General features: G+C 34.7%; 1 protein-coding gene and 1 long non-coding RNA gene across 2 annotated transcripts; one reads left to right on the plus strand and one right to left on the minus strand.

The window, feature by feature from the left end:
• The first annotated feature begins 4,720 nt into the window (after positions 1–4,720).
• Positions 4,721–8,455, plus strand: LOC147284199 (uncharacterized). The gene is made up of 2 exons (XR_015122247.1): positions 4,721–5,353; positions 8,341–8,455. It is a non-coding gene; the product is annotated as an uncharacterized LOC147284199 (long non-coding RNA).
• Positions 8,456–8,600: 145 nt separating this feature from the next.
• LOC147284200 (uncharacterized) lies at positions 8,601–14,857 on the minus strand. The gene is made up of 17 exons (XM_086242843.1): positions 14,755–14,857; positions 14,404–14,545; positions 12,816–12,873; positions 12,431–12,552; positions 12,139–12,189; positions 11,937–12,059; positions 11,713–11,832; positions 11,425–11,560; positions 11,145–11,315; positions 10,895–11,047; positions 10,683–10,789; positions 10,494–10,584; positions 10,194–10,335; positions 9,861–10,017; positions 9,595–9,711; positions 9,270–9,396; positions 8,601–9,160 (listed from the first exon to the last, which is right to left on the minus strand). The coding sequence occupies exons 2-17, from the start codon at positions 14,532–14,534 to the stop codon at positions 8,921–8,923; spliced, it is 2,046 nt and encodes a 681-aa protein (XP_086098969.1). The 5' UTR covers positions 14,535–14,545; positions 14,755–14,857; the 3' UTR covers positions 8,601–8,920.
• Between the last annotated feature and the right edge of the window lie 1,227 nt (positions 14,858–16,084).

A 16,084-nucleotide genomic window follows, 5' to 3' on the forward strand; every position in this document is an offset into this window, starting at 1 on the left:
TATATATAGACTTTTATTCTAATATTAAAACAAACTATCACTTTTGTCTTTTGAACGAACCGCATCAAACAAGAAAACAACAGTTTTTTTTCTTTCACTTATCTGAATAGAAGCTCATCATAGCTCATAAATTATACTAATTGTGGGACCGAAATTCAGCAGATAAGAAAAAGGCCGGTTCTTGGGCTTGGGCACGGGAAAAAGGATAAATGGGCCATGGTTAGAAAGTATGAAGATAAACCAGAAACCCAAAAGAAGGAATTCAGCCCAGACATGTGCTATTAAATTAAGAGGAACGTTTGGCAACGTACTGTTTATTTAAATATAGGATTATCAGAACATAGCCATTGAAGAGCATTAAGAAAGAAATCAATTACATATCAGGCATAAAGGAAGAAATATTATACATAGGACCTATAAAAATAAGTAAGAACGGTCACGAAAGGTACGCAATCTTCTTTCCAAGAACCTTTGGCAATAATTCATAAAACAGAGATTAGATTAATTTGGGCGTCGAAGTGTCTTTGGCAGGTGGCACTCGCATTTCTCCGATCAGGATCTTCAAGAAGGATTACATCAAGTCTGTTTGTTCGTGATAATTCAGATTATTCCATCCACATATTGATTGATACATAAATTTCTGTTTGAGAAATCTTGCTCCAACACTAATTATAATTTGTTATTATATTTTATAATATATATTATTGGAGTTGCAATTTTCATTGATCTAATGGAGCCATATATCAACGATGAAGAGTTAATGTCATAAAACCTTACGCCCACAAACCTTAGAAGCTGATTTATACTCTCTTACGTGGAGGTAGGGAGGAAGGTGAGCCATTGCCCATATGGCCCACAAACCCAAGAGAGGGCTGCAGTGATGCACAAGGAAGAGGGAGGGAGAAAAAAAATAATTTATACTAATGTCGAATGCTGTAACTGTTTGGGAATTTTAATTCTGAATAAAATACAAAATCGTTTTAATTTTAAATTATATACCACTTTTATATTTTATTTAATATTTAAAATTCATTAAAATCCACCTGATCAATGTTGAAGAGTTATTGATTTTGATATAACATAATTTATACCACAAAGTCTATAAAATTATGATTTTATAAATTTTACCCTTTAAAAGTCATGATTAAATAACACTCTATTTGTATAAACTCTTTAAAAGTCTTGTCATTAAATAACTTCTCAATTCTATAAAAATCATTTAAGCTTCTAATCGAATACACCCCTTAATTTTCACAAAAGATTGAAGACCCTCCCTTGACATCGATCTGACATTCTGAACACACTTTGCTTTGAATCACTACTTTTTGCCTAGCTAGCTACTCTCTTTCTTAGTCCCTTGTATAGGAAGATTTTATTTATTTATTATTTTTTATTATTTAAGGATTAATAATAGCTAAAAGGACAAAGAAGGTAAAAGAATATGGCTAGCCATATTGGGACGCAAATGTTGCATGCGAATATATATGTGTTTGTTGGTGGTTTGATAATTGCATGCGTGGCCTCAAGCCTAGCACTAATGCACTAGCTTGGACACTTCTGAATAACATGACATATATATATATATATATAAATGATCACTCGCTCACCATATATAGTCTTATTTATGTGCGCACATTTCCCTAATTAGGTATAGTTTTTCACTATTAAAATTTGGAATATTAAATACATTGACTATATATACCACAAAATTTTCAAGCTTTCATCTATATCCCTTTAATTCTTAAACGCCCTTAAAAAGTTTGTTTGTTTTTTTTTTTGGTGAATCATGTATTAATAAAACTATATGAGCCATGCACATTTTTGAACAAACCAAATTATGTACGTGATGTTTACACAATGTGGTAAAAGAATGTGATCTATATAATTGGCATTATCCATGCATCACCCTTGTTTTATTGTAAAGACGTGACAAATTAAAATCATAAGACATATATATATACAGTAATGATATCTCGCTCACCATATATATATATATATACAGAAATGATCACCCGCTCACCTCAGAGCGGGAAATTCAATAATCGGGACCGTCCACTTTTTAGGTCTATCCTTAAGGGTCGTCCCTGTAAAAAATCAGCCAAATTGATAATTATTTGGTCCTTCAAACTTTGCAGACAAATACAGTTCGTCAGATAAGGTTGAAATGATGTTGATAGTAATACACTGGCTAAACAGTTTCCGATATGGCTGATTTTGTGCAAAGGTGATCTTTGAATGATGTTCTAAAATATGGATGGTTTCGATCATTGAAATTCGTTGTTGGGTGGTTAGGTGAGTAGAGAATTCCCCAATCTATGATGAGCGAGTAATCATTTCTATATATATAAATATATATATATTTATGCATTGGTCTATATATCAAGGTAACTAAGTCACCTTATATCTCACTATCTCAATGCATTGGTTTATGCATTGGTCTATATATATGTTTATGCATTAGTCTCAATATCTCACTCAATTTAGGAAGGTATATGACACAGAAACCAACATCATGCATATGTACTTGCTCAAGCAATCATGGTTTAAAGCTTTTAAGTTTGGATTTGTTGGGAATCAATTTTGATGGGGCCTTCCATTGAGGGATCCTTTAAATAAGCTTATTTAAGGGATTCTTTGTAGAGTTTACTCTACAATATATTTTGATGATCGAAACTGATTATTTTTTTGCTTCCATTGAAGGATCGTCAAACATTAGGTAAATCAAAAATTATTTGACCGTTGATTAAATGGTCACAATTTCAAGTGTTTATCGAAAACATTATGTTCATCTGTTTATTTGATTAAAAATAGATATCTTAATGGTTTTCGATTTGTCTAATTTTTTCCATAGATGATCTTGAAATAGAGACATACAAAATAGACAATTCAGATCGTCAAAATACAATATAAAATGGACCCCATGGTCAGGGGAGGATCTACAATGGGATCAATTGACCCCATGAACCCAAAAATCCTAGGCTTGAGGAAAGTGGCTATCCCCGTGAACCCATGGATGTTGGTGGAGTTGCAGAGCAAGGTGTTTGAAGAAATGTCTGAAAGAGAAGAGAAGGAGAGAAGACAGTAGAGAGTCTCACGTGATATGAAGTTGGGCTTTTTTTTTTTTTTAAAAAAAAATCTTAACTTGTCAAAACGACGTCGTTTTGGCAAGTGTATTAAAAATAAAAACAGAGTGTTAATTAGAAGAGAGACACGAGAATGAAGGAGAAATCAGCAAAGGACTAAGCCGTTCAGACTGAAGGAGAACGAGTGACTGGTCTGCACCGCTCAGACTCGCCGACCGATGCGACACTGCCCCCTGCTCTGCTCGCCGACTCCCTCCCGCCCCTTCACAGGTTTTTCTTATTTCTTATTTGGATTTGGGACTTTTGGGTTAATTGGGGCTGTTGGGTTAATTGGGACCGTTGCCTATTAGGTAATTGAATTTTTGCAATTCTTTTGTTAATTGGGGTTGTTGGGTTGATTGGGATTAATTGGGGCTGTTGGATATGTGGTTCCTTTCATGTAGTATAAGTTAATTGGTTAATTATTAATTGGGGTTGTTATTGAATTATAAATAGTCATAGAGATGTATTTTAAAAGAAGGCTTAATTATCGATTTACCACCCAAAATTGTAACTCATTCCCACTTTACCACCTGAAAGTTTTTTTGTCCCAGATTACCACCTGTAACTTACATCCGTGTCCCATTTTACCTTGTTCCGTCAACAATTCCGTTAATGCTGACGTGGCGCGCTGGATGTGCGCCAGGTGTCACATCTTTTTTGTATTTTTTGATTTTTTTTATTTTTCTATTTTTATAAACTTTGAAAATTAATTAAAAATAGCTCCGAACTTAGAAAAATACACGGAAAATTCCTACCGACTTGTCTTAACTAGTACTAATTTACTATGGGGTCAAAATGCCAATTTTCCCTCTAAAAATTTCCAAAAAATTTGGAAAGTCCAAATTTATTTCTAGAAAATTAAAATACTCTAGACTCTTTGAAAATTCATAGAATAATCTCCCGAACTCCAAAAAATATGAGGTCTGTACCGTTAGTCTTCTAAAAACTAACATTACCTTTCTCGTGAACACTTGCTACCCAAAAGACCTCTCGGTCTTAGAGAAAAATAAAATTCTCTATAAAATAAATTCTATAAAAATTTTAAAATTTCTGTAAAGTCTCGAAATAATTCTCTAAAACAAGCTTTTGGTAATTTTTCAAAATATTTTTGAGAATTTGTCCAAGAGTTTACGAAAATTCTAGAATTTTTTCTAGAATTTATTTAATAGAGGAAAATTTATTTTAATTTTTTAGAAATAAATTTGGACTTTCTAATTTTTTTGAAAATTTTTAGAGGGCAAATTGGTAATTTAACCTTATAGAAAATTAGTGCTAGTCAAGACGAGTCCGTAGGAATTTTTCGTGTATTTTTCTGAGTTCGGAGCTATTTTTAATGAATTTTCAAAGTTTATAAAAATAAAAAAATAAAAAAATGCGAAAAAATAAAAAAATGATGTGACACGTGGCGCACATCTAGCGCGCCACGTCAGCATTAACGGCCAGATCGTCAGCATTAACGGAATTGTTGACGGAACAAGGTAAAATGGGACATGGATGTAAGTTACAGGTGGTAATCTGGGACAAAAAAACTTTCAGGTGGTAAAGTGGGAATGAGTTATAGTTTTGGGTGGTAAATCGATAATTAAGCCTTTAAAAGAATATTAGGTGAGAGTTCGTCACCTTCTCCGACATCAAATGATAGTCTTGTGGTTGAAAGTTCAAAACAAAGTGAGCTAGATGCAATTTTGGCTACCCTTCCTGCAGACCCTGGACTTCAACCTCCAATGTCAGATTATGATTCTAATATTATAGATCAAATTTGAAGAGCTTATCTACAAAAGGGTCTGTGTCAACCTAGAAATCATATTTTTTCTACCCAAAATAAATATTCATGAGCTTCTTAATCTTCACCCCATAACGTTCGATTCCTGGATCCGCCACTGCGGCCATGATAGATCCCTTAAATAAAATTATTTAAAGAATCCCTCAGTGGAAGGGGCCTGTCAATTTTGAAGGGCTATTCTGCAAAATCTGTGCTGATTTGCATATCTCAATCCAACAAGTGCTGATTCGACCAATTGAGATTGACATAGTAGAAAAGTGTTTGGGAAGTTGATACTCTCTCCCCATAGTATTAACCAAAGTAATGCAGTAGCAATAGCAGCTAGAGTATGAAGCAGATAATCAAAGTGATGATTGGGAAGGGTCCAGACAATTCATTGTCAGCGGAGGAAATCACTTCATTCGGTTAAAAAGTTGTGACCCTGTTATGTAGTTGTAATCATTAAGCAAAGAGCTCTGAAGCATGGATACGCCATTTTGGTTCCGTATCCCGTATCGGATACGTATCGGATACGGATACGCTTCAGATACGGACAGATACGCATTGGATACGTATCCAGGTCAACGGATACGTATTTGACTCATTGGATACGCGTATCATTTGCTCTCGACACGGGTATCCTTCAGTGTTCTTCAGCCACTTCATCTTCTTCATCTTGGAAACTCAAATTGGATGCGCAGAAATTCAGTACCCACTTCACCCAAATTGAAAACCCAAATCAGATGCGCATAAACCCACTCCAAAAGATCGACTTGCGCTGCACCGCCGACGAGTTCTGTTCCAGATCAGTTCGTAATCATCCATTTCTTGTGGGCTTGCTGCTTTTCTTGATATTTCTGTACAGATCATTTCCTTTACTGTTTTCTCTTTGGGTGTCTGCGTCCCCAGTTTTAGTCTGTAGTCTATACTGGTTTAGATTAATATGGAAACTTGAAAACTTGTAATATAATATAATATTATATTATTAACAGCTTGTATATTTGTTTCTTAACTTTCTCCAATTCGGTGGCATAATATTATATGATATTATTGCTTGACTCTCCAATTCGGTGGAAAACCCAATACCATCTATAATATTAGTTAATAATATAATATAATGATATATGTTAATAATATATATGTTACCTAGTAGCATGTGTAATATTAGTTAATATATATGTTACCCAATACCATGTGTAATATTAATTAATAATATATATGTGTTGAACCGTAAAAAAAAATTCAAAAAAAAATACAAAGGTTGAGGTTGAGATAAGATCCCCATATGCCATGTGCCACATTAATTTCAAATGAAAACAAATTGAAAAATGAGATAATGTGGATTTATCTGAAAGCTTAATTATCTCTTATCTGATGAGTTTAAATTTAAATGGAGAGAGTTATCTCATCTCCATCTGATCTCATCACTTGGACTTCCCATGGACTCTATAAATAGAGCATAAGGGGTTCAGAAAAAAGGAGAAGAGAGGAAGGGGAAAGAAGACACCGAAAAGCTGAAGGAGAAAGTACAGAGAGAAGAGAGAATTACTGCAAGACCGTTGCTGTTCAAATTCAAGGTAGTGGCCCTTGGCGGTGTTCTTTCTTTTAAAGATGGGGGTTCTGGTCTGAACCTCCCATAAATCTATCATCTCTCAAGAGATGGGGGTTCTGGTCTGAACCCCACAAAATTAATTTTCCAAGCTGGTGGTTCTGTGCTGAACCTCACAAAGGAAATTACTTCCTCTGCCTTCAATTGCCAACCAGATTAAGAGAAATAAAAATCTCTTGTTGCTATATTAATGCCCGCAAGGAAAAAAAAAAAAAAAAAGCAAAGCTATGCAACTAAAGAAAAAGAAAAGTTGCATGACTCAATTGCAACATAACCTCACGCATGCAGCAAGCCTACGGGTACAGCAAGAAGTAAGGATAAAGCAATTGTGGGCTGCTGCATTTAAAGAGTTGGCATGAATGTTTACTGTACACAAAGACAAGTTAAGCAAGAAGGAAAATGGCATAAAGCCTGGCTGCTGTAGTGCTGTGGTACTCAAGTTTTTGTCCAATCCATCAGGCCAGCCAAGTCAGAAAGCTACTGGACTTGGGCCCGCGAAGGCTAAGAGCTAGCTCCCTAATTGAGAATGCTCCCAGCTTGTTTTCAAAGTAGGATTGCCCATTAAGAATATAAAGAGTATCAATTAATAAATAATTGATACAAAGATATTAATTAGTGGGCACATAACCAAATTCATGTTAGCCCATTATAAAAATGTGTCATTTAACAAATAAATGGTACAAAAATATTAATGGGCACATTTTCTTCCAAATCCCAAATTCAAACTCTTAAATTGGTACAAAGCCAACATTCTCAAATTGTTACAAAACCAACTCTCTCAATTGGTACAAAACCGAAACCAAATCCAAACCCCAAATTTAAACTCTCAAATTGGTACAAAACCACCTTTCTCAAATGGTACAAAACCATCTCTCTTAAATTGGTACAAAACCAAATCTCTCAAACTCAAATCCTAAATTCAACCCCAAATGGCACAAAGCCAATCAAGTCAAATTCTTTCATTGAACTACGTCTGGTTTGATCCCATCATGGGTACGTAGGCAATGTGAGCAAAATTCACACTCAACCTCATTCACAAAATTCTCTAAGTTCCCTTAGGAATTAATTCATATAAATTTCTTTGAATTAATTTCGCACCAAATCAAATCCACCCAAATTCTTCAGAAATTAGTTCTACACACAAAAGTCCCTGAATTAATTTCTCAAATCAAATCCAAGGGCTCTAAACCCTACCCAAATTACACAAATCATTTAAATGGGTCATTCACCCATTTAATTCCCAAAAAAACTCGGAACTACGTGTGGTTTGATCCTGCAGTGGGTACGTAGGCAACCTAAAATACGGGTGCAACCGCAATCACAAATAAATTCCATTTCAATGGGTCTTTTATCCATTGGAAATCCAAACACTCACCAAGTGATCCGTTGGTTTCATTACATTTGGAATCAAAGGGTGTTCCCTTGAGTCAAGGGACTATAATTAAGAGATGTACTCCATCTTGAATGGGTCGTACCCAAAATAATAAAACCCTCATTCCATAAATGAATTTGGGTGAAATTATGTTGGGTAATATTTATTATTTATTTACAAATTTTGTTCAACAATATGTTTCACTTGTAATATATTTTTAGAAGAGCTATGCAATATATGTGTAAAATTTGGATGATTTTTTTAAGTCTTTAGAGTTTGAGTTAAATGAATTTGAATTTTTATGTTATTTAAAGTATGTTTTAAATTATTCATATTTTTATTATTATATATTAATATATATTTTTAAAGCCGTATCCATGACGTATCGTATCCTAATTTTTAGAAATTTGCCGTATCGCCGTGTCGTGTCGTATCGTATCTCCGTATCCGTATCCGTATCGGTGCTTCATAGGCAAAGAGAGTCTAGTGAACTAGAAGAGTTAATCAGCCTCAGGACTTGTATTTAAGTGATCGATTAGTTATTGTACCAAATAGATTATTGAATGAAAATGGCAGAGTTCATTTTAACTTCTCCCTTGTACTCTCTGTTTTGTTCTCATTCTGTTCTCATTTCTTTTAGAGTTGGCTGAGTAACCTCTCTAATGTTTCATTTTCCCCTCTCTTTTGATAAATATTGGGTAATGTCATGGTTGGAAGAAATAAAGTACAGGAGAAATAAATTAACCCTTCATTGATATACTCCAATATCATCAACAACAAATTTCATTATGAAATATACACACTACAAGGAATGGGACTGATTTTTGCCTAGTTTCTAATCTTGTAAACAAAAACTAGAAAATCAAAGAATGGGATTGATTTTGGTAAGATTAGCTACTGTATTTTGGGCCCTGCTAGCACTACATATCAGTGAAATGGAGATCTGTATAACTTTGTTGTAGAAGAAACATGTGTATCACTACTAGTGAGCTGTGTCAATATATGGGTTGAACCAATATGATCATGAACATATGCATTTGGTCAGTGCATGATCAACTTTCTGGAGGCCCTTCTAGTCTGATATAGTCATACATGACTCCATTAAAACTGCCCAGGCTTCTTGACTGAGTAAGATAGATGGTGTTGTTTCCTTCATGTAGCCTATAGCTTGGTACATTTACACTGAACAACCAATGCAAACCATGAATTCCATGCCTTGCTATGGCATTGTCCCTCCCTATTAGCCCTGTTGTAAAATGAGCATCCTCGGTGCTCCAGTTGTTAAACCGAACCTTAGAACACATTGCCAAACACAATTAGCCAAAAGAGTGAGTACTTGACCAAAGTTTTCTTATTCGAAAAAAAATCATATTTATGATATGTCACTTGCAAAAACAATACCTGCAATTCTGCAGCAGTGGCTGAGGCCAATGCCAATTGGAGTGTATAATTTCCGGTGTTTGTCACGTTATTAAGTTCAAATAGAATCTGCCATGTGGTCGCTTCATATGTGTTATCTCCTTTATTCCTGCAGTAAAAGATTAGAGAGACATGATCCACTGTTGAAAGTATATCTCACATCGAGAATTAATGTGAAGCCTTGCATACCAGTATATAAGATCCTAAGCCACTCCACCCAATTAGTTTTGAATTAGATACTCTAACATCTACCTTTACAGATTTAATGAATTAATAGAGACATTACTATGTCAGGTCAAACAAGTACCTTGTCACATGAGCAAAAAACCAGTCGTCACCATAATTGTCAGCACCAACGGTGTAGATGAGATCATGGTCAGGGTACAAATCTGCATAACGTTCCCACAAGCCGTACTGCCTAAACCTGATTGCAAAAATTCACTTGCAGTAAGCAATGCAATATTTCGAGCATATAAACAAATTGTTAAGCATCTAAGTATGGAAAAAATGTTCTCTTGCCGAACAGTACGTTTGATAATATAACAGAAAAATGAGTGCTGTATGAGAACTAACTTGTCTGGATGATTGTTGTACAATTGGTTCATAAGAGTTGGATTTGGATCCGGTATGTAGAACTCGGCAGCAGTGCGATCCGGGATGCCGATTTCCCACAAAGTGGGACCATTTCTTGGAGGTTCGAACGTGAGATTAGTCAGATTGATTTCACTACCTGCATGTAGAAGTCGGTGACATTAATATGTTATCATAAAATTTGCCAACTACTTTGTAGTTCATTCAGTATTTGGGCATTTGGACCAAAAAAGAAAGATACATAGCAATACTAGCTTGTTTGTTCTCTCAAATTTTAAGACATTAAAAGATCGTATATATAGGTAGATATATTACCTGGTTCAATTTTTATAATAGCCTCATATTTGTAATCCCCAATGGTGCCGGGAACCCATGCATACAAACTGTAGTTCCCAGGTCGAACATCTTTAATGAGGAAATAGCCTTGTTTGTTGGCTTCAGTCCAGAACTGATAACCCTGCAAAAGAAGAAACAAAAAACAAAAAAAAGGAATGTATTTACCATAAATGTTGACCAGATTATTTCCAAGCAAAATGTGGAAATAACAAAAATGTTATCAAACTGGTTAGGTGTAGCAAAAACAAATGGAAAAATTTAATTTCTCTCATGAATTACCTTGCTTTCCTTTTGCCAAGATCCGACCTCTCCAGGTGCAGCCAATCCCACATAAGCGAAACTTGCCCAAATGAGGCTCTCATTAATGTATCTAAAACAAGACACAACTTAATCATTTCACGTATAGATTTACCTTAAAGAAAAAAAAAAAAAAAAAAAGGTTGAGCCTTGGAGTGCTAATGAACATACCGGTCGCCTATAAGTAATTGGCCGGCGACTGATCCACGTTGATCGGAGCTAGGAAAGTCTTCGGATTGAGTGAAATTGTATGGCCAGTTTTTGACTTCTTCAAGCATCTAATAAGAACCATAGAGTTAGGGTCATATTTTACAAATAAGTTGAATCAGCATTAATACAAGTCTTGCCTTCAAATGTAATGTCAATGTATGTACTATTATTACCTGCTCCTTCGCATTTGACCAGAGTGTGGATTCATTTGCCCTTGGAGCTGAATTAAGATACACAAAGACAGGCCCAAAAACCTTCTTCCATACCTCACCTTCTTCGAATTTCATCCCAACATCCGTTCCAGCGTAATGGGTACTAACAAACATCTGGGTCATGTAAATTTTGAGAAATAAAAATTGTCACTGATATGGGTATGGATTTGGCCCATATAGGATTGGAGAGGGCTAGAAGGGTTGGGCTTACAGAAAGGGTGGTTGGGCCGACATGGGAGGTGAGGTCTTGTTTGATGGGCCCAGCTGTACGGAATTCGTCACTGGGTGTGATCATCCAGAAGCCCACAGGTGGGTCAGAACAAATCCAACCATGAACGTTGTTATCTTTGTTCTCGGTTGAGTATTGGTACTTGTCATCCACCTACAACCCCCATTAAATATGTCACGGGACTTAGAAAAGTGAAGGCACAGAGCATAAAAATAAAAGTAAGAAAATAAAAAATGTTAAAGTGAGGATGGGCCAGTAGTACCTCTCCTCTAAGGTCAGGATTGCTTGGATTGGTTAAAAGAACAGCTTCAGGATATGCAAGAGGCTGACCATTTTCACGGTCTTTGGCTGTTGGCATGACTCTTTGCCTGTTGTCTGATATCGCCATGTACCGAAATCTGCAAAGATCAACATAAGCAAGTTTTATATGCAAATATGCCTTGTATTATGTTGAACTCTAATAATAATATGACGGGCGATTTATCAATTTATTAGAACCCGACACAATATGTGACGGGGTATTCAATAATTTATGTCATTTTCTACGTACTTGGCTTCTTGAAGCTTGTAAACAATTCTAATTTGATCCATCTTCACCTCCGGCCACCCTTCAAGGCGTTCAAATATGGCGTATGCATAGAACCCAGAACGACCACGCTGCAATATGTACCTGCAGCGAAGTGTTTAATGCTAAGTTAGAGAGAATTTACATGAAGTTTAAGTTCACTGTACTCTTTTGATCTCTAATTGACAAATTAAAGGTTTAGGTCATACCTTTTGTCTACATTTAAGGGAACTGTGGCACCATGCGAGAGGGAAACATTATATGTTTTGGTGAAAGAAATTTCTAATTGGTCTGCCCTCACAGTAACTATCTTAAATTTTGTTCCCTGTAATCTGGACATGAATCATGTACATAGTTTTAGTTCAAAGTATAAATAATTTTTAGTTCAAGTAGAGAAGGAAGAGGATTTACTTGTCAATACTAATCTTCTCTCCTGGATTGTTCCAAACAACGTCCCAGTACCTAGACATTTGGATATATTTCAAACAATGTGCAAATATAACCTCTAACCATGATAAAAATTTAAGAAATTAACTTGTTTTCGATTCAATCTCAATTATAAGTTTTTGGGAAGCATAAGAATATTTTACTAAAAACATTACACCAAGCTGCATGCTTGGAGCCTTGGAGAAACCAACCGAGGAAGTGTAGTTATTTATTTATCTATTTTTTGGTCGAATAAGGAAGTGTAGTTATTACTGACCCTCTATTATTTGGGTCATTGTTGATTTCAAGTAAGTTGTCAATTCCATTGTATTTTATTCCAATGACGTCTCCACCGGGATAAGAAAAAGTGAGTTGGACAAGCCCATTATCCATCACCACCTGAAACACACAAAACACATATATATGGTGAATGGTCAATCAATGAAGAGCAGCTTAATTCTAGGCCAAACCCATGTTCACATGTGAAGCAGAATGGACATAAATAATTCAGCCTTAACAGAAAAAGACACCAATTAATGGACATCTGTTGGTCAAGCTTAATTTTGACGTCTAATCGAATATCTGACATCTGAGTTACATATATATTAAAAAATTAATGGAAAAAAGTAAAAGAAGAAAAAGAGGTAGGGAATGCATTTTACCCGGTTACGTGTCTTTGTTACCCCATATTGGCCTCCAGTAATGCTCCTTAGTGCCCTTCTGCAATTAAACATTAAATATGTTTTATTGAAAAACTCTTATTAGTTATTAGTTCGGTTATGAATATTAATAATTAAAAAAAATTTCTTCATTAAACAATTTAACATATTATATTGTGAGATTTTTGTTAATTAGTCAAAAAATTAAAAATAATTTTATATTTTTTTTAGCGTGCAAATCACCAAATGTATACAAATGCTTGTTACTAAAAAAAAGGAAAAAGGACAATAGTAATAATTAACGAGACAACCAAATTACTAATGGAGATGATCAAGCCATGATGAATGATGTGGAGGTTGGTAAAGATAGTCAATTTATGATTAAGATCTAATGGAGTTTCTGATTGAGGTATGATTGGATGACAATTAATTAACAAATGTTAATCTTATCTTCTCTTTTTTCTTTTTTTTTTGAGAATGAAATGTTAATCGTATCTATTAATCAAATGGAATGTATCTGGCTTGTCGAAATGTATATATGATTTACATTGATATTATGAAAATATAACATGGAATTGAGACATTACCTTTATAGTGTTTTATTTGCAGACCTTTTAACTAGAAAACATACACGTTGAACCAAAAACAAAAAGAAACTAGAGAACATACATCAGTAACATGATTAACATCAACCATGACCACCATGCAAAAGACAAATATCTTTATTATATGTATATGTATGTTCGTTCTATTTATAATCGAATTTCGTGCTCCCGGGCCAATTCAGAGTCCTAGAGTATTCTCTTGTGATTCTCTAATATATACGTGTGTATATATAAAATAAGCTTATGTTGTCTTGTGAATTGTTAGTACCAAACCGTGACCTCTGTTAAAAGGTAAAGCATAACGTACTATAGTGGCCAAAAAAAAAAAAAGCATAACGTACTTTGTGGTCAAAATTTATGGAACATATAACATTTCCTATGCATGAGAGAGAGAGAGTTACAAACTCCTGTAAGTTATGACTCACGAGACAGATAAAGACAATTGATCATCATGAAGTACTGTTACAAGACAATGAATATGTGCCATAATATATATATATATATATATAGCCTGAATGAGAACAATAATATGTTGATGAAGACCTCAACTACTTCTACTGATCGTGAAAAAATCACCCGAAAAACAGCATGGAAAAATACAAAAATTTGACAGCATAAGAAATAGAACATATATTAAAAGCATTTAATGCAATATATAAGATAATAAAAAAACTATATATTTTGGACCTCTGCAGAAAAATTCAAGACCGTTATTATAGGCCAAAAATAACAGTTATTAGCAGCTCAGACTTAGAGTTCATTTCACCATGCCATTACAGAGAAAATGTATTATGCAGTACTCTCTGTTTCTTCTCATGCCTGCATTATGCCCTTGCATGAAGTCTAGCTTTGCAGAGATGAGAAAGACAGAGGTTGCTTTACCCTCTTGCCTATGTTATGGAATCTACATGATGATCATCATGAATTGAAAGAAAAGAAAAAGAGAGAATGAGAGAGAGAGAGAGAGAGAGCAGATCAGGAAGAACCTCACAGGGGTCTTCTCGTAATTTCCATCATCATCATCACCAGCCAAGAGAAACAACACCACCACATACATTGCCAATCCCCCAAGGAACCAATCCCATTGCCTCCACCTCCGACCCACCTTAATCTCCATTTTCGACCACCCTGCAAATTTTAACAGCACATATAATTAAACGCAATAACTCCATATATCATAAGTATATATTAAAACATAAAACTTGCATTAATTTGTTAATTAGAAGATCTAATCAATTAACATAATTAAAGGATATATGATATCAATTAACATGAATGCATATATTATATGGTATGGAAACTCCATCAAAATCGCAGCAACATTAATGCATGGTTACCTTGATTAACGGCAATTATGAGTTTTAGCTAGCTAGAGAGATATAGCTCCTATATTAATGGCCGTCTTTTGGAAGCAAGAGAAGCCTAATAAAGAGGACAAAGCACAAGGATTTATGTTACTAAAATGTGTCTGTGTGAAACTTTTTGTTTCCTTCAATTCTCTCTTTTCTCTATGGTCGTTACGTACTAAATTCCTTTTTGGCACCTTAAAGGGTCTTCCAAAACGTGCATACATATATATGTAATACCAACTGAATCATGGCCCTTTATATAACCCCAGGTGGAGGCTGGCCGATGACTTCTGCTTCCTTTTCGGTGTTACACAAATTGTTGACCTTTTTTTTTATAATTATTTTATATTCGTTCTTGCAATTTAGTGTAGGAAAATCCCAATGAATAATCAACCTGCTTCATTTTATTCAAACAAGAGGGGGATGAGGATAATTTGGTCCTGCAGAAAGATCATGTGGGTCACTGGGTATATAGGGGGTATGGTGAACTACTGAAATTATTGACAATTTTGAGAATTATTTGTGCCAACTTTTGACAAGTTTTGAGAATTTTGAACTAATATGTTTGACATTTTGGGGTGGAAATAATATTTATTCAGAGCTGTTTGTGCTGTTATACCAAATTTTGACAAATTTGAGATCTGGCATCCCGTATTGAAAGTATATATTATATATATTTGGTATTTGGTAAAACTAGCAAAATGGTTGGTGCTTTTCCAATTTTCCTTTTAAGGTGCGTCAATAGGTTGAACTTGAACTTCTAGAGTGCAACTAGTAAATAAAGGTGGCAAAGGGTTTGTGCCTAACTTTTAGGAACTAATTAATCCACAATCAATCGAACACAATGTGATCACTACTTAGGGAAAGATATAAGGAGATATATATATATATATATATATGACTCCATGATGTAGCGTTTGTGTCATCATATATAAATCACAAATTAAGTGTAAAAATGTCTCATAAAATCTCTGTTTTTTTTGTCAGACTCTGAAAATCTAACTCATAGAGACAGATGGAGTCCTAACATTCAGTTTGAACCCACTATAGAATCCAAGATTTCACTTTGTATAAACATGTTTTGTGAAGTACACCATGAACTCATGGCTAACAATTGTACGTAACCTCCCTCACGTGCAGTCCCAACTTACACAAAGAGTAAAAATATATTTGTGTAGCCCATTATTAATAAGACTCTTGTATCGTGTGTAGCCCATTATTAATAAGACTCTTGTATCGATATTATCCCTAACTTAATCACTTAGGTTCACCATCCTGGTGAAGTGAGGTCCAATGGACCTCTCTAATTGTAGAGTCT

Source organism: Dryas octopetala, chromosome 5 (genome assembly GCF_963921425.1).
Source record: "Dryas octopetala chromosome 5, drDryOcto1.1, whole genome shotgun sequence".
In the NCBI taxonomy this organism is placed as follows: Eukaryota; Viridiplantae; Streptophyta; class Magnoliopsida; order Rosales; family Rosaceae; genus Dryas; species Dryas octopetala.

Coding starts and splice junctions, on each gene's coding strand:
- LOC147284200 (XM_086242843.1), bottom strand. CDS start 14,534: ATGGAGATTAAGGTGGGTCGGAGGTGGAGGCAATGGGATTGGTTCCTT. Junction 10,790..10,894: donor GGTCAAATGCGAAGGAGCAG/GTAATAATAGTA, acceptor GGTTCTTATTAG/ATGCTTGAAGAAGTCAAAAA. Junction 9,712..9,860: donor TACAACAATCATCCAGACAA/GTTAGTTCTCAT, acceptor TTTTGCAATCAG/GTTTAGGCAGTACGGCTTGT.